Source organism: Myotis yumanensis, unplaced genomic scaffold (assembly GCF_028538775.1).
Source record: "Myotis yumanensis isolate MYYU_CA2020_CCGP unplaced genomic scaffold, mMyoYum1.0.hap1 SCAF_12, whole genome shotgun sequence".
Taxonomy (NCBI): domain Eukaryota; kingdom Metazoa; phylum Chordata; class Mammalia; order Chiroptera; family Vespertilionidae; genus Myotis; species Myotis yumanensis.
Genome location: NW_027223763.1, coordinates 27,939,263 through 27,963,761, shown reverse-complemented (window position 1 = coordinate 27,963,761; position 24,499 = coordinate 27,939,263). Strand labels below are relative to the sequence as shown.

Genomic DNA, 24,499 nt, shown 5'->3' with positions numbered 1-24,499 from the left:
ATATTTAACTACACGCATGTATTACTTTTTATTTGAAATTAACTTTTTGATTTAAAATTAACTTTATCTAAAGAACCAGACACTGTCTGTGCCCCCAAGGGGCTCACTCACAGGCTCAAAGGGGAGATAATAATGAATCCAAGATGCTCGGAGTGCATGGCTCCTCCCTGCCCCCTGCTCCCACCTTTGCAGCTCTCGGGCCAGAGCTGTCACAGCAGGGACTGCTTGCTTTCAAGGGCAGCATCATGATGCCAGGAGCACCTTGGTCAAGTCACGTATTCACAGCTCGTGGTCCCCCAGGCCTCCCCCAAGTCAGCATCCAGCCCTGACAAGGGCAGTAAATACGGTGGTATCCCGCCGATCCAAAACGCGCCATCAGGCCATCTCAGCCCCCACGATCTGGCTGTGAGTAGCCAAAAGGTGGGCACAGGCCTGTCCTGGAGCCCCTCTGGGCACCAGCTCTGGGGGCCCACTCATCATTTGCACACGGTTCCAGTGAGCTCATGGCTGGGTTTTCCAGCCCCAGCAGCTTGAAAACAACAAAATAAGAAGGAGAGAGCTTTTTAGAGCCAGGCAACGTGACATGAGGAGAAGTGACAGATGACAGGTGAACAGCAAGGACGGAGACAGGGAAACAATATAATCAGACGTAAGGTATCCAAACCTCAGCAGTGTGGGGTGGAAGGGCAAGCCGCCGGCTACAGGCCTCTGTATCGGGCCAGGTTCAGTCATGCCACAGAGGTGACGCTGGGTGCTGTCATAGGAGGAGGCGGACTTATGTCACTCCAGCATAATGATGGGTGTCTGTTATGCGAGAAACTGATAGGACAAACCAGTGTTTTGAGAGTTGGCTGGGACCTATAGAATCCTAAGTCGCAGATGGAGAAGAGCGCCATTGTCCATCTGGTCCGGGATGTGTCCCTGGAGAACCCGCGTACAGTGCGTGGCAACGGCGAAGATCGCCAGGAGATCAGACTGCGGAGGGAGACCCACCGTGCCGCCACGCCTCGCTGCAGTCCGCTCCCACGCCGGCTGGAGGATCCCGAAAACGTCTCTTTGCCCCATGACTTTCAGAATCATGGAGTCCCATGGCCAGAGTGAAACGTGGAGATTGAACAGTCCCGTAACCCCCTCCCCAACTCCGGGCCACCAGGATTGCATCCATTTGCCCACCTCCAGGTTGCTAATGCAGAACACTGTAGGGCACGGCTATAGGGTTAAGCCTCGGACTGACCTGTTGGCAAAGTCACAAACAAGTCCCAGCTTAGAGGGCACAGTCCTCTTAGCATAATTAGGCTTGACTTTATGAGGCTCCCTAGATCTTATCTGGGAAGCTAATGGGCTGTGGGAGATGCAGCAAGTGCTGCCAAAACAAATGAAACTCACAAGAACATTGTAGCTATGGTGACCACTACCTTGTTTACCTCTGACTATAAAAGAAAGGCTCAGCTTGCAGTCTGGATCTCTCTCTGTGGCCTCAGCCAGGCACAGGAGATCCACCTAGACCCATCAGTGTGGGCATTGATGAAGCCAGTGGGCTCCTGCCCAGAGCGCCAGTTCCAAACTTGCCGTGTGTATGTGTGTGTGTGTGTGAGAGAGAGAGAGAGAGAGAGAGAGAGAGAGAGAGAGAATTTATTGTCCCTGCTAGTCCAGGAAGATAGGGGGACTACACACAAGAGTCCCCACTTCAGAGGTGGGAACTGAGAGCCAGGCTGAGCAGAGGAAATACCTGTTCTCTGAGCCGGCTTCACGGTGGCCTGGAAACCACTTTGGAATCAGGGAGCACCAGAGCCCAAAGGTCACTCAACGTCAGCCAGGGCAGGTGTTCCAGCTGTGTTCCTCTGGGCCTTCTGAGGGACCTGCACCCCCAAAACCAATGAACCTCGATTCCGACTGGTTTACATAAATAAAGGGCTTCCCAGGAAGGTTTTCTCCGAATAAAAGTTTTCTTGACAAAATAAGTTTAACAATTTAGCAATTGTTGGAAAATCTCTAATTATCCAGGCTGCTGGTGAGTGAAGAAGCCCCTGCGAGGGCCAGGCCTTGACCAGAGAACATGCCCAGCCGGGCCTGGGCCCCAGAACCACCATGGCTCTCAATCCAAATTTCCTTCCCTTGCTTTTCTATTCCTTTCCTGCCTCCACAGAGCACCCCTCAAGTTCAAGAAACTGACTCTCGGGTTTTTTTCTTCCAGTAGCCCAGGGCTCGGATGTCTCTGATGAAGCAGAAAGAGCAGTGTCCTCTGTGAGCCGACCTAAGGGTGCAGGCTCCGCACCCTTGGGCCCCGCAGGCCTGGCTGAGGTTGGCAGGGGCTCTGGAGCCAGGAGAGGGCTAAGCCCTTGTCAGGGAGCAGGTGCCCCGAGTGACCTGGAGCCAGGGAAGGGAGGGCAGTGATGAGGCCAGTGGGCTCCTGCCCAGAGCACCGGTTCCAAACTTGCCTTGTGTGTGTGTGTGTGTGTGTGTGTATGTGTGTGTGTGTGTGTGTGAGAGAGAGAGAGAGAGAGAGAGAGAGAGAGAGAATTTATTGTCCCTGATAGTCCAGGAAGGTAGGGGGACCACACACAAGAATCAGATTCCACCACTGGCCTCCAGCTACCATGCTACCAACAAATGCCGGGACCTCACTGAGCCTCACTTCCCAAATCTACAAAATGGGAACATACTCCATGCACTGCTTCCCAGGGTTCCTGGGCTTTGGAAAGGGAGGAAGGAGAGAGGGAGGAAGGAGAAGGAGCAGGGCCTTCTGGTTAAAAGATGCAAACATTCAAATGTGCATCGGCCTGAGTTTTGAAGTCCGACAGGCCAGTGCTTGCCACCCAGCCAACCGCGTACTATTTATGTGACCTTGACAGGTTACCACATGATTTGTGCCCTCAGTTTCCTTGTCTACAAAATGGGAACAATAACACCCTCTTCACAGGGCGTCTGAGATCTGAACCAGGCCACCCAGGAGAAGGAGCCACGTGGAGCCTGGACTCATGGCCACGACATAGTCAAGACCACTTGTCTCCCCTCCCATCGCCTTCTGCTCCAGCCATCCCCACCAAAAGGAACGGACTGGGCAGGCGGACCCGGAGAATTACAGCACGCAATCAAACAGCTTCTTGACGGGAAATGCTTTGGAAATTTTCGGCTTCATTTACTTCTCAATCTAATTTTGTCCTCGGATGCACATTATGCGCAAGATGGGATCTCATGTGGTTTGCACTCCGCACACCAGCAGGAGGCGTCTCAGTTGCTGCTCGCGTCTCTCCTCGCCCATGAGTGCCATAATGAGGGCACCCAGCAGGCTGCGGGGTGCCCCTGGGCAAGAAGGCCTGGCCTGGACATCCTGGCACCCACAGGCCCAGCTTCTCCCACCAACGCCCCTGGAGTGGAGGTTGGGGGTATCATCAAGTTACAGCCCCTTTACATCCACAGCCAACTCTGGCCACAGTTCACTCTCATCGCCACCCACCCCACCCTCACCTGTCTCCCTGGCTGGGCCCAGCCTCCTCCAATAGGCAGTCCCTCTACAGAAAGACCCTGTACTCCTCAGCTCCCTCCCTGAACGGCTCCCCACAGCCTCTGGATCTAGTCCGAACCTCTCGCTGACCCCCATTCCTACTGGAGTAGTCTAGGCTCCAGCCCCCCATCCCACCCTGCTGGCCCTAACCTTGTCCCAGGCTTGAACAAATGTTGCTGCTGTGCCCCAACAGCACCCAGCAAACTCCATCTGTGTCACCTCCTGGGGAAAACATTCCCAAGATGCCCCACCCTGCCCTGCCCACCCACAGCTATGCTTTCCCTCCTGGGTGCTCTCAGAGCCCCTGTGCCCAGCTCCACGGCACAGCGCTTGTTGGCTGTTGGTAGAGACACTAGGCTGAACCCTTCCATGGCAGGGACCGCGTCCCATTGATCTATTTCCCTGTGGTGCTGGCACAATGCTTGGCATACAGCTGAGGCCAAACAAATGCTTACTGGTTCATTCATTCATTTGCTCAGAAAACCTTTCCCAATCCACTCTTCTGGGCCAGCCCTGTGTCCGCTGTTGGGCAATCCGTGCCCTTAAGAACAGGAGCCCAATAGGCAGTACTTCCTATCCTCCCCGCTGGAGAAAAGCCACCAGCCAAAGCTCAGCAGCCACCCAAGTTCTAGCAAAGGGGAAAGGCTCCCAGACACCCCCACAACCTCCCAAGGTGGGACTTTGCCACAGGATCCTCGCTTGCTTCTTCCCCCAGGCCAGTCACGCACTAAACGTCACTCAAATCCTGAAAAAATAGCCCAGCCACATAGGCTTCCGTCAGCCTCCTCGCCTCACTAAGGCTTCCCTGGAGTCCAGTACAGTCGTTTCCCTCTTCCTCTCAGTGGTGCCTGGCCTGTGCAGCGGTCCTTGGGTTTGAATTTAATGATGCTTCAAGTCCTACGGGAAGGGGTTGACCCTAGTTGGTAAGTGACTCGAAGAACAAGGCCCTCTTAGCTGCCAAAACCAACCGATACTTCAGCCCTTGTTGTCTTGGATCTCTTCGCTCACTCCTCAATTCTTCAAACATTTTTGGTCACCCTACACCACTGAACACCTGTTCTGTGTGTTTTGGGAAAATTCCACCATAAGTGTTTCGGCTCCTCAAGGCAGAGGTCAGGAGCGTGAGCGCCCAGACTCTCTTGCAGCTAGGACGCAGGCACCTGCTGGCTCCACCGAGCACGCACACACATGTGAGCCGTTAACTCAGAAGGTAGTGACATAAAGAAGTGGACACCTGTGGGCCCAGCTGCCAAGACAGAGGTTCTAGTGGTGACCTCTGGTGCCCAATGACAGCAGCACGAGCTGGGGGCTCCGTGTCCACGGGCCTACGTGGCGTCTCCACGGGGGGCAGTCCTGCTGTGTGGTCAGTGGTTTGGGTGTGGCTTAGCTGTGGTTCAGGTGTGGTTCCTGGCTCTCGGGTCCTCTTGATTGTCCTAATACACTTTAGAAAATTCCTTTTCTCCTTGAGTGGCCAGAGAGAATTCTGCTGTTCTCAACCAAGAGCTGTGACTGCTACAGGCTCCAAGACGGTGCTGTGCTTTGTCCTTCGTCAATCAGCTCTTCCCGGATTTCTCCATGGCTTCCTCTCTCCAGCCACCTCTGTCCCCCAGAGTTCCTTCCTAGATCTCTGCTCCTCTCAACTCTTTTTGTCTCTACATCTTCAATGAGTGACCCATCTCCTCCATGCCCAGGACTTCCAAATCCATAGCCTCAGCCTTGACCCCTCCCCACTGCCCTCTGGACATTCCCACTTGGGTGTCCCTGGGGCACCATGAAGTCCAAGTACCCAAGCCAGCTCCTCCTCCTGTTGTCTCTATCTCAGCTGGTAGCTCCATTTTCTACCCAGGGCCCCAAACTCCAACCAAGGGAGCCATCCCTCACTTCCGAGTCTCTCCTAATCCTGTATTTGGTCAATTCTATTGCTCTATCCTCATCTCCACTGCCTGGGTCCAGGTCCTCATTCTTTCTCTCCTGGACTTTTACCACCGCCTTCAATACGCTGGGTCTTCTTGCTGAGTCTCATCCTCATTACACGCACCCTCTGTCAACACCCCAGAGAGATGATGTTGAAGATGCCACTCCCCACTTACCGCTCTCCAAGGCTCCCAGCATCTGGAGCTTGTGATCCTAGGTCCCTGGGAGCCTCCTCAGTCTGACCCCCTCCCTCATCTCCAGCTGCACATCTCACTGCTCCTGGAGCTGCTTGTATTTCCTCACTCAGCCTGTGCTGTTTGCCTTTATCCTGTCATTCCCTCGGCCTGGTATGTCCTTTCTCACCCATTCCTACTCGTTCCACTCAGCACAGTGTCCCCAGCTGCAGGAAGCTTTCCTTGGCCACCTCCCCCACACAGCCTCGGGAAGGCATGGTGGCCCTCCTCTTGCTCCTGTGACATCTGCCACCTGCTTCTCTCGGTTTAAAAACATCTATCAAGCACTCTTGATGGGGCAGGAACCTTGCTAAGGATTGACGTGCATTATCTCATTTAGTCCTGATAACAAGCCTCTGAGGAGAGCGTTATTCCCATTCCTGGATGAGAAAATCGAGGTTCAGAAAATTGCAGTGACCCTCCCGAGATCCACAGCTAGACAGTGAGGAGTCGAGGCTGGGAGCCCAGAGCTGTCTGACTCCACACCCCGAACTCCTCATGGTGAGGCTGTGGCTTCCGGAGAAGCCATCCTCTGCCTGTGCCCCATGGGTGGCATAACCTTGGCCAAACCACTTCACCAAGTTTCCTCGCCTGTAAAAGGGGGACCAAGTCTCTCCCTGCCACTCTCCCCCACGGGAACGGAAGGGAGACCTGGAAAGTAACAGACATAAAATCAACTGGTAAAGTGTAAAGGGCGGTACACATGCAAGACGCTGTTAGCGTACTTTCAGGATTTGGTTTCACTGAACACTTTCCTTGCCCACCTTAGACTCCAAGGCCCGCCATCTGCTCCTTTCCTTAGAGTGGGCAGGGCTCCCACTTTCCTCCCTGGCCCAGGCTGCCCCTGGGATTTTTAAAGTCACCACCCAGCTGTGCCATCCCCCCTCCCAAAACACAATTGTGACAGTCAAGCCAAGAAAGGCGAGTGGGGGAAAATCCATAAAGGCCCGCAAAGCGGGGGCCGGAGGAGTTCTCCAGCTCCCGGCCACCAGTTAGTGACGTCAGGATTTATAACTGTATTAAATGGTGTGACAGGCAGCCTTGATATATCAGTTCCCCCCTCTTCCCAAATCACAGACAATAAAAGCTTTGTCAGTGAAAGTCATTCATCATCATAAAGACCCGAGACATCCCAGTCATCAATTTCACTCACATCCTTAATACACTGGAGAGAGTGCAGGAGTGGAGCACCCCACAAAGGGGAGAGGAGGAAAACACGAAGGAAGATTGAACAGGAATAATTACAAAGGTCAAAGAAGGGATTCCTCCGGGGGGGGGGGGGGGGGGGGGCGCACAGGCAGGGCCGGTTGCCAGCGGTGTGCTCAGCCCACAGAGAAACTGGGCAGTTGCTGGGTGTGCTCCAGGCCGCCCAGACCAGCACAGACCCTGTGAGCCTGGGGTAGGAGCTGAAATGGGTTGTGGGACCAGGGGAAGAAGTGTGGGAGGACAGAGGGCCCAGATCGGGTTCTGTAGGAGTCTTTTACTTCACCAGCCTCGTTAGTACAAAAGAGATGTAAAGATAATAAGAACAACACAGGTGTCTTTTTGGAATATACCCCTATATTGGCATAGATGGCTGTGTGTGCCATCAGACGGACTACGGGTTGTGAAAGATACTGCAAGACTGCCAGGCCATCTGGGAAAGAGTCACTGCCCAGAGCCGGTAAGTACGCCTTCTGCCACCCTTGCCCCGCCCCCGGGCCCTCTGGATGCTCTCTACCCACCTTGACTATACTGGAAGCCAGGGGTCCCAGAGAGGAGGAGACACACCCCCACCCGAGGCTCCATCTGATGAGGTGAGTCCTCCCGCCCCAGCCCGCTCCCATGTGAGTGTCCTCTCCCACCTGCCCAGGTGCCTGCCAAGGCTCCCACCCTTCACCACCTGGACCGTTGCTCGGCATCTTTTACCCCCTCTCAAGCGAGCAGGGCAATAAAGGATGAGAAGGCAGGCGGCTGACTGGGTGTGGTGGGGAGAGCTGGGGACTTTAACTGACTTGTTCCTGCAGAGAACCAGGGCTTAAATGGCACGACCCTTCCACCTGTCCTTGACCAAAGAAAGTGTAAGGAAGTCTATGTACAAAGGCAGTGACAGTTCTTTTTCTTTTTCTTTCTTTCCTGACAAAACAACGAAAGGGAGCTTTGGTCTCGGTGGGAAGCTGCTGGAAGTGCTGAGCCTCCCTTCATCTGAAAGGGAATGGCCTGGGAGGGGGGTGCCATGGGAGCTGAGAGCTCTAGGGTTGCCAAGGAGTTGCCAGGTGGCTTCAACCAGGTAGGAACCTGCCAGAAGGTACAAAGTATTAAGTTTCCCAAGAAAGAAAGAACAAGGCTACCTATGGCTGTCTGCCCTTCCCGAGGAAGGCCTACTGAGTGCTGAGGTCCAGCGAGGCTGGGCAGGTCTGCCTGGAACAGGCTGACTTTACGGGGTGCCAGCTGCTGGAGAGTGAGTCAACCCCATGCCCTTCAACCAGATACCACCCACGTTTCAGACAGAAGCCTTCTCAGCAGAGGAACCAGCAGAAACAAAGGCTTGGCGTCAGGACCGGGCATGGCTGGGTTGGGAGGTGTGAAAAAGACAGGCCTGGATCAGCTCCCACAACCCAGTCACCATCAGTCTAGCTGCGCTGCAGGGGCATGTGAGAGAGCTCTGCTTGGATACCTCTGATGACACGAAGCTCACTACCAACCAAAGGAATACACGCCCGGGGTTAGGAGAAAACCAGCTCTGCACTCCTTGCTGGGTGAACTCAGGCAGTCTGTTTAAGTGTTCGTTGGGACAAAAATAGTACCTATGTTTCACAGAGTAAAGGAGGAAATGATCCAGAGCACATAACAAATGCTCAATAAACATTAGCTATCATTGTATTATCTCCCGAGGCAGCCTGTTCGGTTTCCAGGAGCTCAAACTGTTGAAAAGTTCTTCTTTGTGCTCATCGAAAGCTTGCCTCCCCGTGGCTTCCCCTGATGCTGCGTTCTTCTGGAGCACTTTGCACTCCTTCCCCCACAGCCCTGAGCACAGGGGAGGAGCAGCCAGGCCCCAGGTCAGCTGTCTTTAAGCCAACAGCCCTGGATGACAAGGTTCACGCCCTCCACCTTTCCTGGACCCAGTCCTTCTCTGTCTGCAGCCCCGGATGCCAAATACCACTCCACCTCTTAGCGCTGAGGATATGGGGTCTCTGGCCCATCTTGCTTGAGAATAGTCCAGGATGGCTCATCCAGAGGATGGAATAGGATGGGAGTTCTGTACCTACCCACATGCTGGGTGTCCATAAAACATGCAATACGCATTTAAAAAGTGAACGACAGTATGAAGAGTAAAAAACCTACATTTTTATCACAGAAAAGGTTCTGGAAGGACATAATATTAAACTGTGAACTCTAATGACTTCAGCAGAATGGGTTAGGAGTGGGGTGAGGAGGTACAGTCATGGGTTGCTGTACATACTTCCCAACCATTTGAATTTATTTTACAACTAGAGGCCCGATGCATGAAATTCGTGCATGAGTAGGCCTTCCTTCCCCCGGCTGCTGGCACCAGCTTCCCCTCTGGCACCCAGGCTTCCCTCCGGCCGCTGGCAGGCACCCACCGGGCTTCCCTCGCAGCTCTGGCTTTGTCTGGAAGGTTGGTTGTCTGGTCTAATTAGCATATTATGCTTTTATTATTATAGATGAGCCCGTATTACTTTGTGATTAAAAAGGAATGCTAAAAGGCAGGTTGAGTGAGACTGAAGCAAGCCTCAGAGCAGAGCAGCCATGAGAGTGTGTCTCCCCCAGAGCAGCTCAGACATGGCATCCTCCACAAAATGTTCCCCAAACCCTACAGTCTAAGAGAAGCGATCGCTCCCGCCTCCGTGCCTTCAAAAGCATTTGGCTTCTCGCAGGATTTTTATCTTTCTTTTTCTTATTTGTTTTGCTTTGTACATTTACCTACACTTGCCTCCCCATTCAGACTAGGAGTATGTTGAGGACAGGAGCCTGCAGTCCTCAAGATCCAGCCTAGGCTATGGTTTGACATGAAGGAGGAGTTGGGTTTTGATGGAGAGATGAGTGAATAGTGAATGAATGAATGATGACTGGCGGCAGCTCTGCTAACTGCCAGGCGCTACAGTTTGGTGCATTTTCTATTCTTGATCATGGCAAGGCAGTGGCGATCTCTGACTAGGAGAACAAGCCATTTCCAAATAATGAAGTCGCTATTTTAGGAAGATGGATCGCAGCAGGGGGGCGGGGAGCTGGAGGCCCAGAAACCTGCCCGGAGGCCATTGGAAAGGTCGGCTTCAGAGCTGCCCACAAGTGTGAAAATCTATGAGAGCATTACCGGGACGGCCACCCAGCTTTGTTTATTTTCATCCTACAAAATACAAGGTCAGAAACAACCTGCTCAAGTACTTTCTGCTGAAATTATTTTTTTTAATTGACACTGCACCTTACACAAATATTCATTCATGTATTCAACCAACAGTTATGGGGAACGCTGTGCTAACCTGAAAGCAAATCATATTTTCCTTTGCTGTGCATTTTAGTTACAGAGATGCTTGAATTTCATTTGGCTTTAAAACGATCACATCTCCAGCTTCTCTGACCCTCTGAGTATCTTCCCAAACACTAAGATTCCCAAATTCTAGGTTTCTATTGAACCTATAAGTGTGAGTCTATTTCATGATCCAAAACCAAATGCTTTAAGCCCCAATCAGATTCCCCTTGAATCTTTCTGGCAGGCAAACCTTCTCTGTCTGGGCAAGTTCCAGTCTCAGATGTTAAGTTTTCTCTCTGGGTTGAGGTCCCCGAAGCAGGCCAACAACATTTAGCCTGGAGAGGGTGTGACATCACTGCATGGAATAAAACGCTGCGTTCTTCTGGAGAACTTTGCACTCAGTGCCCCAGGCCCTCCCCGCGACATAGCGCACGCCCTGAGCTGATATTTGGGGAAAGCTGTTCCAAGCAGGTGGGACAGCCTGAGCAAAGACCTGGAGTCAGGGACAGGCAAGGCCAGTTGCACAGCCTATAGGCAGCCCTTCCTTGCTTCACAGAGGGGTTTTCTGTTGGGCAGGAGTAGAAATAAGAGGACCCAGAAGGATGGGGCTGGAGCAGGGTCAAACACTCAAAAGCCCACAGGGGCCAGCAGGCCAGGTAAGAAAGACAAGCTGGCCAGGTAGAATCTGGAGCAAATAGGAGAGTATGGCTCAGCTAGAGAGGGTGACCGCTGCTCAGCTCCATCTGAGCGAGGCCACATGGGCATGTGCACAAGGTAGACAAGTCTTCCAATTTCTCAAGAGAAGTTGGACATTTTAATCTTTATGTTAAATCCCCTGATTTTAAGGCACTTCTAAATTTAATTTTTGATAGAGACATATTGGCATGTTCAAAGAGTTAAAAATGAAAATGAAATTCAATAAAAAGTCCTCTTCCCACACTCAGTTCACATGGTTATGAAGTTCCTGAGTATCCTTCCAGAGTTTCCTTTTTAAAAAAAATATATATTTTTTTATTGATTTCAGAGAGGAAGGGAGAGGGAGAGATAGAAACATCAGTGATGAGAGAGAATCATTGATCAGCTGCTTCCTGCATGCCTCCTACTGGGAATCAAGCCCACAACCCGGGTATGTGCCCTTGACCGGAATCGAACCTGGAACCCTTCAGTCTGTAGGCTGATGCTCTATCCACTGAGCCAAACCAGCCAGGGCCAGTTTCTTGATGCATGTGCACGCAAACACAGATGTGCCTTCCACTGTCCCTTCTCTTCTTTCCACAAAACGTAGCATCTGTACACACTATTCTGGCTCTTTCATGAATAACATACCCCGAAGATCCTTCCCTATCAGGACACGGAGAACTGCCCCTCCTCCCTTGCACTGTACAGTAATCCAGCATATGGATGAGCTACCCGTTCTCTAATGAGATCCTCCCTAGTCCACTCAGAGTGTGAGGGCTGGGATGGAGCAGCACCTGCCCAACCGCCTCCCCCAGACCCGGGGCTGGCACGCCCCAGCGAGAGCCCTGGGCTGCGAGGAGGGAAGGCCTGGGGCAGGAAGACTCAAGCTCTCCCTTGAAAAGTTCAGAACTGGGTCAGCTCGTCCACTAACACAGGTGGAATTCAATGAAGCCCACATGGTGACGTGGAGGTCCACTCTACCCCAACAGCTCATGGCGGCATTCCTTCAAGACTCTCTAACATTTTGCAGTGCTGTCAGCAACTGCCCCCTACAAGGTGTTTTGAAAATGTGTGGGGGCTTTTACATGATCGAGGGGCATTGCTGGTTCACAGCGGACGAGTCCCACACAATAGTTTTTCTTCATTCTACACTATTGTCATGTCTGGGCAAACATTCCTGTAGGTGGAAAATCTATTTGTAATTATTTAAATCCAGAACTGAAATCCATTTACATATAAATGTGAACTTGCAGTTCCCGTGGTCTTGCTGTATACTGAATTTGCAAGGAGGGCAACTACTGTGTAAACCGGCCAAAGCCTGTACCTGTTTTACCTGGAGCTTTGCCAAGGGGTGCTCACCTACGGGCAAAGTATGAGTCACAGTATGAGTTCACAGTATGAGTCAGTATGAGTCCCTACATCCACACTCCTGCCTAAGTCTGCATTCAGGGCTGTTGCATTCACGGTGATTCTGGGCATGGAGCAAGAGGGATAGGAGGGCCCGGCCGGCGTGGCTCAGTGGTTGGGTGTCGACCTACGAACCAGGAGGTCATGGTTTGATTCCCGGTCAGGGCATGTGCCCAGGTTGTGGGCTCGGTTCCCAGTGGGGAGCGTGCAGGAGGCCGCTGGTCAATGATTCTCTCTCATCGTTGATGTTTCTATCTCTCTCTCCCGCTCCCTTTCTCTCTGAAATCAATAAAAACATATTTCTAAAAAAAAGGAGAGGGATAGGAGGGACCCAGACATTTTTAATGTATCTATATTGTTGAAGGCATTACAGATGTCCCCCCTTTTTCCCCATTGACCCCCTCTACCCGACACCCCACACAGTTCTTTTTAATGGTTTCATAGTATTTTGTTCTGTGAAAGAGCCATCATTTATTTAATCAGCGCCTATTGATAGACATTGTGTTGTTTGCCATTATAAATAAATGTGTAATTAATACACAGATGTAGGTATCATTGTGCATCTGTGCAAATAAATCTGTGAGATAAAGTCCTAAATGTGCATATAAAAGTTCTAGGTAAGAGGGTAGGAATTTCAAATTTTGAATAGATATTGCCAAATTTCCCTCCATGACAGTGTATGAAAATATCTATTTCTCATACTCTCTCTAACACTAGACCTCATATTTGGATAAGCTCATAAATTTTTTAAAATGTCTCATGATGGTCTTAATTTGCAATTTTATTATTATTTTTTGTTAATCCTTACCCAAGGATATTTTTTCCATTGATTTTTCGAAAGTGTGGGAAGGAGGGAGGGAGGGAGAAAAGAAGAAAGCAGGGAGGGAGGGAGGAGGAGAGAGAGTGAGAGAGAGACAAACATGGATGTAAGAGAGACACATTGATTGGTTGCCTCCTGAACATCCCTGACTGGGGTTGGGGATCCAACCTGCAACCCACGTATGTGCCCTTGACCAGAAATCAAACCCATGACCATTCAGTGCCTGGGCTGGCGCTCTAACCACTGATCACACTGCCAGGGCTGCAGTTTTGAAATTATGAGTCAGGTGCATATCTTTTCATATGCTGTTGGACATCCACATTTTTCAATGAATTTCATATTTATATTCTTTATCTTTTTTCCACTAATTTTCTTATTCATATCTAAAATCTCTTTAGATATTAAGGAAATTGGTGTTTTTTCATCTGTGTTCTACTTTTTTCCCCCCTACAATCTTGTTCTTTGTCTTTTTCCAAACATACAAAAGACGTTTATTTAAACAGTCACTTATATTATTTTTCTTTGTCTCATCTTTGGAACAGATTTTAAAAGGCCTTCCCCACTCTAAGATTACAAAAGTATTTCCCTTTTTTATCCTTTAGTTTTATTATGGTTTTATTATTTTACATTTAAAATTTGATCAACTTGGAGTTTCGATATAGAAAGTGTGGTATGGATTCAAGAGGCCCACTTGTCCCAACGCCATTAACTGAATCCTTTATTTTTTCCTTGGTTGTCTCTGTCACTCATCACCAAGTCCTGCCTCCCAGCCGACAGGGACATCCTGCCACCTCAGCTGGACCCAAAGGCTCTGGCCCAAGCGCCACCGTCAGCCCCAGGGTCTGTCTGTGCAGCATCCAAGACTGCCTCCTGCCTGCGGGCTGGACAACCTCCCAGCGCAGGCAGCTGAGTCCGTCCCAGTGCTGCAGTCTGTCGGGGTCCCTCCTATCCAGCCCCTTCTGAGCAACAATCCCAGCAGTGACCAGCCACCATGAGAAAGAATAATAGCGACATGTACTGGTGCTTGCTGTATGCTGGACAAAGTCTAAGCACCTTATATGTATTAATGCACTAATCCTTACAACACTATGGGGTAGCTACTATCACCATTTTAGAGATTTAAAACACACACACGCACAGCCCATAATTCTTAGATAATTTACACAACATTACCCAGCTAGTCAATGACAAGTTCAACCCCAGCAGTGGGCCTCCAGGGCCCAAGCTCTTCATCTTTACACTGACAGCTAAAGAGGCCGGCCCAGGCCTTCCAGAAAGGCAGCTGCTTTGCATACACCAGGCACCTTCAGCCTAGACCTCCTGCCCTCTTGACTCGACCTCTGCCTGGAAATCTGAAATGCCAGCAACGATCTGCCAGGAGGCCCACTCATCCTCGAGGCTGGAGCCGACCAGGGCTGCCCGTCGCACGAGGGGGATAAATCCCAGGCCTTTGAACACTCGGCCTCACACACAGGGGACCCTGAAATCACCAGGCCCCGTGACACGAGGCTTCCCTGCCACCCCTCCCAGCCCAGCCCATGAGGCATTTTCTCTCCTCCAGCTTCATCCGAGCAGTCTACAGCCGTGTCTCATCACAGCCACGACCCTGGACCCAGCAGTCTCCTGCCCGACCTTTTCCAGGACCTCAGACCTCATTAAAACAGAAATGACCAGTCAAGTCCAAAAGCACCAGGAAGCCATTCTTCCCACCACATAGGCACTCTCAATCTCTCCCTTTCTCTCTCTCTTGCTTCCCGCCATTTACTCCCCCGACTCCCCCCCCCCCCCCCCCACACACACACCCCAGATGCCCTCACCTGTCACGATGGGGTAGGTCTGTGGCCCAGGCACGCTGCTCCCAATATCGGCAGGGGTGGGGCTGGTCAGGTTGGCCTTCATGTCGTCCAGCCCTCCAGCCAGGGAGGCCATGGCTGAATACTCAGGGGTCTGAAAGAGATAACAAAACAGAGACAACTCAGCATCGAGACTCCAAGCACCCCAGCCAAATGCCACTGCCACAAGCTGGGCTCAGCCACCTAGCTGGGCTGCCATGCCAGCGCCAAGGCCTCCAGGGGACTCACAAACGCCCGGGTGTTGAGAGGGCAAATTCGGCTCAACAGAACAAGACCGTATCCAGAATCAGCGATCCTACCCAGGTGAAGAGGCGGGCAGGACTCGGTGCCACTTCCTAAGAATTCAAACCCCGCTCCTCTGTGGCCTGCGGGCTTCCCTCGCCCAGCCCCAGCCGCCAGAGACAACCATCACCAATGTGGGGAGGGAGGCATCAGCACCAAAAACAAGGCAGAAATAAGAGCCTTGTTGCCAAGAGGCTGGAAGGAGCCATTTCTGATTCTGTGCTCTTAGACATACTAGTAGAGCCGCAGAAAAAAGATTAACAAATTTGGGGCATCATCCCATCCAAACCTCCTTTCACACGAGTAAACTGAGGCCCAAGGGGAGGAGGGCTTTGCCCAAGGACCACAGGGCAGAGTCCCAGGGCAGGGGATGGTTCACCGTAACCTCTCATCCCCAGTTCAATACGTCAAACCAGCTGACAGGTGGCGAGTGTCTGGGAATTCTGGAAGCCTTGTAAACACCTGTATGCTGAAAACTGCGAGGCGCGTGCGTCTGATTTTCCAAGTCCGGGCCAACCATGTGCATCTGGCCCATGAGCCATGCTCCTGCCGTTAAGCCATGTCATGAAAGGAAAGCTGGCCATGAGTCACTTCCTTGGCATCCAAGCCGCCATCAGAATGGTCTCCAGAGGGGGCAGCAAAGATGCCAGTGGGTCTTCCCATTCAAGAACGGACTGAATTACAAGCATGAGTGACAAGTCTCTTCCACCCAACCCCCAGCCTATTTTCAGGTAAAACAAATATTTGCAAACACCTAAGCCAAAGAATGTAGCTGTGCATGCCAAGCTCTGGTGTGGGGAGTTCCCTCCAGGACCCTGGCATTGTCAGTGGAAGACAGCCCTGTTTGTCCAGAATTATGTCCTTGGCAGACAGGGGCAGGGAAGCAAGCAGTCTTCTGAAAGGACCCTGATAGGATAATGAGACCGAGCCACAGGGACGGAAACGGAGGAGCTCTAGGCAGCGGGGACTCGGACTCGGGCACATTCCTGGCGCTTTTCTCTGCAAATAAATTCGAAAGTGCTTCCTGGGCAGCTCCAGTGCCAACCAGGGAGGATGGCAGCTGTGCGTGCAGGAGGTGCTGTGGGCACAGCACCTGAGGTGGAGTCTCGCTGAGGACAGCTTATCCCGTGCTCCCAGGGCCCGTGGGTCCTCTCCCGCACAGGCTGATTCTGACACGCAGAGAGCAGCAGAGGCCTGAAGCCAGCCCAGGCGCTTCTCAGGGAGAAGGACAAGATAGGGACACGCCTCTCCGACATCAGGAATCACTAGAAAGCTGCAGTGATTAAGACCGTGGGGGATTGGCACAGGGACAGCTAAATAGACCAATGAAATAGAAGCGAGTCCAGAAACTGATCCTTGCATATGTGGGAACCCTGACATATGAGAGCGAGTCCATGTCTGTGCATATGGGGAGTCCTGACATATGAGAGAGGTGATGCACAAATCAGCGAAAGGATGCTCTGTCTAGTGAACAGCGCGGGGTAGCCGTTATCCATTCAGAAACAAGGAGGGAAAAGAAATTGGATCTTTACTTTACACCAGACACAAAAATCAATGCCAGGCGGATTAGAGACCTAAATGTGGAAGGCAAAAACATCTAATGTGGTCAGCTCCAGGTCCAGCCAAAAATCTCTGGATCAAGTCTGTCCTTCATGAAAAAGGAAACACGTGGCCCTGGGCTGCTCACACAGTGTTCTCAGTCACTGCGAGGACAGTGTTGGCTCCCGATCATCTCGCTGCCCTACTCCAATGCCTCCTCTGCCAGGAAGTCCTTCCTGACTACCATTCCCCAAGAGGTGGGAGCCCTGTTGACCCCAACAAGTGGTGCCAGGGCATAATCTTCACAACCTCGTAAAAAGCTCACATTTATCAATCACTTACTCTGTGTAGGATCTTGACCTGTATCGTCCCATTTAATCCTGGCAATCACTCCATGCGGTAGTTTCTATGTCACACCCATTTTACAGATGAAGAAACTGAGACTTCTATTACAGAGGGGAAGTGGTTTGCCTAAAGTCACACATCTTCTAGGTGTCAGAGTCGGGATTCAAACCCAGGTCCATCTGACTCTAAGGTCTTGACAATCATCCTAATTATGTTCATACTATGATAGGCCCTGACCCTTTATAATTTTTTATTTCTTAAAGTATTACAAAGAGTATTACATATGTCTCCTATTTCCCCCCCATGACATTCCCCCGGCCCCTACCCCCCCGCCCCCCCCGCCCCGTGTCTTGTGTCCATTGGTTAATCTTATATGCATGCATATAAGTCCTTCAGTTGGTCTCTTAATCCCCCCGCAACCCTCCCCAGGCTCCCCATTGTAGTTTAACCTTCTGTTCAATGTTGCTCTGCTTCTGTATCTACACCTGTTCATCAGTCCATACTGGTCCCCTTTATTTGTCCCAACCTCACTGGAGTAGTCTCAACCTCACCAGGGCCGTCTGAGCCTCACCAGGGCCGTTTCAACCTCACCGGGGTCGTCCCTACCTCACGGGGGCCGTTTCAACCTCACCGGGGTCGTCCCTACCACACCAGGGCCGTTTCAACCTGACTGGGGTTGTCGCTACCACACCGGGGCTGTTTCAACCTGACCGGGGTTGTCCCTACCACACCGGGGCCGTTTCGACCTGACTGGGGTCGTCCCTACCTCACGGGGGCCGTTTCAACCTGACCGGGGTTGTCCCTACCACGCCGGGGCCGTTTCGACCTGACTGGGGTCGTCCCTACCTCACGGGGGGCCGTTTCAACCTCACCGGGGTCGTCCCTACCTCACGGGGGCCGTTTCAACCTGACCGGGGTTGTCCCTACCACGCCGGGGCCGTTTCGACCTGACTGGGGTCGTCCCTACCTCACGGGGGCTGTTTCAACCTCACCGGGGTCGTCCCTACCTCACGGGGGCCGTTTCAACCTGACCGGGGTTGTCCCTACCACGCCGGGGCCGTTTCGACCTGACTGGGGTCGTCCCTACCTCACGGGGGCCGTTTCAACCTCACCGGGGTTGTCCCTACCACACCGGGGCTGTTTCAACCTGACCGGAGTTGTCCCTACCACACCGGGGCCGTTTCGACCTGACTGGGGTCGTCCCTACCTCACGGGGGCCGTTTCAACCTGACCGGGGTTGTCCCTACCACGCCGGGGCCGTTTCGACCTGACTGGGGTCGTCCCTACCTCACGGGGGCCGTTTCAACCTCACCGGGGTCGTCCCTACCTCACGGGGGCCGTTTCAACCTGACCGGGGTTGTCCCTACCACGCCGGGGCCGTTTCGACCTGACTGGGGTCGTCCCTACCTCACGGGGGCTGTTCCAACCTCACCGGGGTCGTCCCTACCTCACGGGGCCCTGACCCTTTAACAGATATGGAATCAACTTGCTAATACCAACAGCTTAATCAATGAAATCAGAATGGACTGGACCTGAAAATACCCAAGGGTCTCACACATAGATTCTGTTTGTGAATCTTTGTTTGCCACAAAAGTGGATATGTATGTACGGGGTGGCGGTGAAAATATATGTCTTGCTATCAGTCACAACCAGCATAGTCTTCATTCCACGCAGCAGGGGCTGTTGGGAAAGGGTCACTGTGTAGACTTCACCCTGCACGCACAGAACGGGACTTGGTCTTGGCGTGAGCCTCCTCACTTGCTAAGGTGAATCTTGGAAGCAGCTCTTTCAGTTCATGGCCATGTGCAAAGACGGGAGATCAAAATGCCTCTGAAGAGGGTCTTTTCCTAGATGGTGTCTTTGGAGGGCCAGGCAGCCTCTCAGCCAACAGTCAGCAACCTGCACCCCTCCCCACCCCACTGCCGACTTTTCCCCTTCCTGACTCCAGGCTGAACATCTGGGTCCGCAGGAGAAAGTTGCTATTTCCCTCAAAAAAGCAGAGCCATCCCGGGTTTAAGAAGATTACAAGAGAGCGGCCATTAGGGACATCCTGCCTTTTAATTAATGTTCACACGGAAGGGCCTTTTTGCCATTTAATTTTGTTTTTGTCAACAATCTCACTATCAAAGTTTTTCCGGCCACTTCAACAGTTGAGTTGGGATCATCTTTTCAAGGTACAAGGCCTTCAACTTGTGTTACACAGGAGGTGGGAGGTCCAACAATCCTATTGGCTGCCAGGAGATAAAGTGGGCTTCCCTGAGAGCTGGGGCCGGGGCTCAGCAGGACTTGGAAGCCAGCCCTCGCTGCCCTTTGCCCTCTGTGGCTCCCACTACTATCCCCTCGCAGGGCTGGCCAGAGCCCAGTATCGCTTCTTTGGTGGGACCCACAGCTCTTCCTCGGCTCCTGCAGGAGTCAGGGGTGCTGTCATTTAGTTTGGGTGTGTGATGATTCCCTAAGTCCTCATCAGTGTCTGTCCCGCTGAGCTGCCTGTAACTTTGAAAGGCAACTGCATTCTCCCCAGACCCTGTGCTCCATGAAACTTCACTACTCAGGCTGCTCCTCAGCCGCCCCAGGCACAGTCCCACCTCTGCCTGGAGGGCCCATCTCACTCAGACACTGAACTCCTACATTGTCCACAAGACCCAGTTCAAATGCCACTTCCTCCATGAAGCCATTCCTGGGCCTCACACTCCCACAAAGAAATCATAACTCCCTTGTCTATGCTTCCATACTTGACTGTGTTTTGCCCAGATCTCCACTATCCACCATATATAATGTTTGTCTATCTTCCTCTAGGGTGCCTCGACCAACATGAAACATCCCCAGAGCCTCCTAAGTGCTTGTTGAATGAATGAATGAATGAATGAATGAATGTGTGGTCCATTAGCATGACATTAGCCACAACAGTAAAATATTAACTAGGGAGTGCTTCCACAGGGCTCCAAGTGACACACCAACCTTCTGCCTCTACTTCTCCTCAAGTCAGGTGACCGGAAAACACTGTCCCTTGTATATAGCATTAGTTAAAGCCCAGGCGAAGTACCTTCACTGGAATATCAGGCATTCAACATTGGTCAGAGGCGATGAAAGGAAACAGCCATACAAAAAACTTCTTTTTTTAAACAGCCCCTTCCCCCACCCCCCATATGCTCATTAGAATATTCAAATTCCATATCAATCCCTCCTACAGTTCATTACCAGGAAAAACTTTTTTTTCCTGATGAATGGTTAACTTGTCTCTGATTGAAAATCAGGAACATTGGAAACCACTACATATCCCTCTTTGCCTTGGCTGCCAGGAAGCTCAGTCAGATTCAGTGCTCAGTTGCCACAATCACATCATTGCTGGCACCTGGTGCAATGACCTTCCCCTTTCCTCTACAAAATTTCTTAACTTTTTTCAGCCTTAACTGACTTAGATACCTGTAATTGTTTATTTTGCAAGACACCTCAAGTCCTTTGTGAAAGTGAAGGCTGGGAGAGGTAAAAAGAATAACAGAAAAGAAAGACAGATGAGGAGAGAGAAACAGAAGAGAGAAGGCATTATTGGTGCCTTTTTTCCTGGTTACAGGAAGTTAAGGGCTGAACAGTGGGGTGCAGAAAACCCAGGAATGCACATGGGCACACATGTGTGTGTTGGTGCACCCATGCACTTGTGAAAAAAGCTCCCTCCCCCCTTCCCCATTGACAGTCACAAGCAATAGTTATGTTCCACATCCCTACTTCTCTGAGCTTTTGGAATTCTTTCTTAGGATGTCATTTTGGGCTTCTGCTCCCTTCCCATCAGGGCTCCCTGTTGCTGTCCTTGACTATGACCCAGGAAGAGAAATAAACTGAGGTCGCAAGTAATATACTGTTCACTCCAGTGCAACCAGTTGGGATAAAACTTCTCTGCCTACTGCCACAGACTCCTGTGAGTCCTCAAGGTCAAGACCACCAGGTAGGCACACCCTTGTCACAGACACCACGTTCCAGATGTCTGAGCTAGAAGGATACTCAGGGTCATCTTTCCAAACCAAGAAAAACTGAGGTCCAAGGAGAGAATAGACTTCCTTAGCTTATTTTATCTGAAGCATTTATGTCCTTTGACCCCATGGTAGAAAGGACAGTAAGCTAGGAGCGATACCAGGGGGTTCTTGCCTCAGCTATACTTTGTCACCGGTGTGACCTTCTGCAAGCCAGGTGAGCTCTCTGAGCCTCAATTTCCTCATTTAAAAAAAATGAGATTTAAGTCTAACCCCTTGCTGCCTGCTTGCCAGGGCAACTGTGAGGGTCTGAAGAAGAAAAAGAAGGGTAGCACCTTGGAAACTAAGCAACATTAAAGCTTACGGAATCCCAGAAGGGACTCAGGGGGCACGTGCCTCAGGAAAGTGTATGCTGGGTGTCATTTGGGTCCCTAGGAAATTACCTGGAAAAGGACTGCCTGGGGCTGCACCAAGTATTGTCTCATCAGCACGGGGCACCACTGCCATAGCATGGAGGAGAAAAGAAACACAGACACGTGAGAAGGAGGGCAGCATGAAGGAGGGCAGCGCAGGGGGACGAGGCTGCAGGACCGGCTACCGCAGGTGGCCACCTTGGGCCATGAGGCCTCCCCATCACCTGCTGAGTTCCTCCACGCTCACTGCTGGGCCTCAGGTGGTCCTCAGGAGCTGGGCCAGAGCCAGGCCAACCACTCCCATCTGGAGGGACCAGACACCTGCCTGCCTACACACCTACCTAGAGGAGGATAGAAGCTGGAGTAGGAGAGACATGTCCCCAGGGCCTGGCCTGAGGACCTGAGATTGAGGAGGCAGAGGGGTCTGGATGTCTGAGGCAGCCAGGGTGGACAAGGGTCTGTAGGCACGTCTCTCCCTTACTGGCCTCTGCTTCCCCATCTGTCTGAGGACTTGCACTTGACCTCTAAGTCTCCTGCCATGGTTGGTGCTCTCTGCCTCTGTAACGGGCCATATGACAAAGTAGAGATCCCCTCTTAAACAGATGAATACCCAGGCAAGAAAAGAGAGATAGAGAAGGTCCTATCGGTTAGAGAAAACTTGGAGACGCACCAACCAATCACAATATGGACCCTGATTCCAACAAACAAACTGTAAAAAATACAACCATAAAAGTATATTTTATGGTATAATGAAACATTTGGAAATGTAAACATCGACTGGGTACCTGATGGCATTGGAGGGTTTGGCTATACTTCTTAAGGCCTCGTCTTTTAAAGAGTCATTTTGAAATGTTTGAAGATGAAGTGACATGATGCCTGGGGTTGGCTTCACAATAAGGTGGGATTCACAAAGGTGGTACACCAGCCTGGCTGGTGTGGCTCAGGTGGTTAGAGCATCGTCCTGTGCACCAGGCAGGGCCCATACCCAGGTTGCAGGTTTGATCCCCAGTCGGGGCACGTACAGAACGGAACTGATGTTTCTCTCTCTCTTTCTCAAATAATTTTTTAAACCGGTATATCCATGCAACAGAATACTAGTCAACAAGAAAAGGGAACAAGGTACATGTTACATCCTGGGTGGACCTCAGACGCATATGAAGTGGAAGAAGTCAGATAGGAACGGAACGTCCAGAACTGGCAAATTCACAGACACAGAAAGCAAGCAGGGGTCGGCTGGAGCTGGGAGGGAGCAGGGCCAGCTGTAAACCCTCACGAGGGGTCTCTGGGAGGGATGGAACTGCTAAAACTAGACTGTGGTGTTGGTGGTGGCACAGCTCTGTGAGTTACTAAAAATCACTGACTTGTGAGCTTCAAATGAATGAAGTTTGTGGTATAAAAATTAGACTTTCATGAAACTGAAAATAAAGCGGAGTGTGGAGAGTGTAGGAGTATCAACGAAACAATACTCGTGTGAGTCGGTAATTGTTGAGTCTGGGTATAAGGGTGCTTAGGAAGTGATTAGACTATGCCGTCTACTTTTGAAATTCTCCATAATTAAAGTAACAAAATCCAAACAGCATGTATCTGACGCATGGCACCACTTGCCAGCATCCGTCAGCTGCCCAGCACACACCTGTGGAATAATGAGAGGACCCGGGAGGCCGAGGACAGCCGGGCACTTGCTCTTTTCAAGGCCTCTATCCCTCCATCTCAGGGCCTCCCCGGTTCCAAACACGAGAAGCTTAAGGCCTCTCCTCTGCCTAGCGCTTTCCAGTCTGCGGAGCCCTTGCAGGCCTGTTACATCCTTGGGGATCTTGGGGCGTGGCAGACACAGAGACAGAGCTCAGAGCGGGGAGCCTCGGTGTGCCAACTCCAAGCTCAGTGCCAGGCTGCTGCCCCAGAAGGGAATTTGGAGGAGTTTTCCCACCAGCCCTGAGGGTAAAGCTCAGACACCTATGGGGGGACGTCCTCTCCATGAAGCTCTCCCCCCAGCTAGGGAGAGAGCTCTGGGTCTAAAGCAAGAAGGAAGAAGCGTCCACACTTTTTGAGCCCGGCTACACAAAACGGCACCTGCCAAGCGTATGCTCAGGGAGAGTTCTGTCTTGATGACAATGGATTGTACTGATTGGCAGGGAGCCCGGAGACCTGGGCAGACCCCGCTCCTCTCCAGGCCTCAGTGACGCCATCTGTCAAATAAGGGAGACGGACAAGAATTGTCCTTCTGGTCCCACGGCTTCACCAGGTCTGTGCTCCACCCAGCTGGGTCCCCACCGTGTGGAACGGGTTTCTGCCTGATGTGGCTGACGCTGGCCTTAGGCTACACTCTGTGGTTGGGGAGGATGCTGCCCATTTTACCCAGGCCCCTGAACCCCAGCACCTGTAGCCATCGGGGGAGGAGTGTGGCTGAGGAAGCTCACCAGCCCTGGGCCAGGAGGACAGGGTTCGAGTATGATGCTGTACTATAATTTGGAAAGATGTTATCCTTGGTGGAAACTGGATAAGGGTATATGGGACTCCTCTGTATTATTTCTTACAACTGCATGTGAATCTACAATTACCTCAAAATAAAAAGTTTAATTTTTAAAAAGTGTAAAAACAAAAAAGGTTTTAGCATTCCATCCCCACTAAACCTAATAAAGATGAATTAAACTTGAAAAAAAAATGTTTGTTGAATGGAGACTATGAATGATGCTTGCGAAAGTACTCCATAATCTACGAAGTGCTGCTGTTAGTATTAACTGGGCAGGAAAACTGCCAAGGATTCTGAATGGCCTCCCACTTCCAGGAAGCCTTCCCTGATTTCCTCTCCTCTGTGCTCCCAGAACACCTAAGTGGACATACTATCTACTACTGCACTTGGCACTGTGTATTGTACACTTAATTGTTTAGGGCCCTCATCCCCCAACCAGAGTTTGAACTTCATGAGGATGGGGCTGTGTCTCCCTCATCTTTGTGACGGCAGCTCCTGGCCCAGTGCCCAGCTCTGAACAGATCTGACATAAATGCCTGGGGAACGCAATGAACGGAGACAGGTACGATGGCCTGGCTTGCCAACGGCACCAGAGGTGCTTCCC

General features: G+C 51.5%; 1 protein-coding gene across 4 annotated transcripts in view; it reads right to left on the bottom strand.

Annotated features, from left to right (window-relative positions):
- Window positions 1-24,499, bottom strand: part of PAX5 (paired box 5) — a 158,562-nt gene that overhangs the window by 45,017 nt on the left and 89,046 nt on the right. For all 4 annotated transcript variants that reach the window (XM_070431181.1, XM_070431184.1, XM_070431183.1 and 1 more), the window contains exon 7: window positions 14,846-14,975. In XM_070431181.1, coding sequence (XP_070287282.1) covers window positions 14,846-14,975 — 130 coding nt within the window. The remainder of the gene's footprint in view (window positions 1-14,845; window positions 14,976-24,499) is intronic.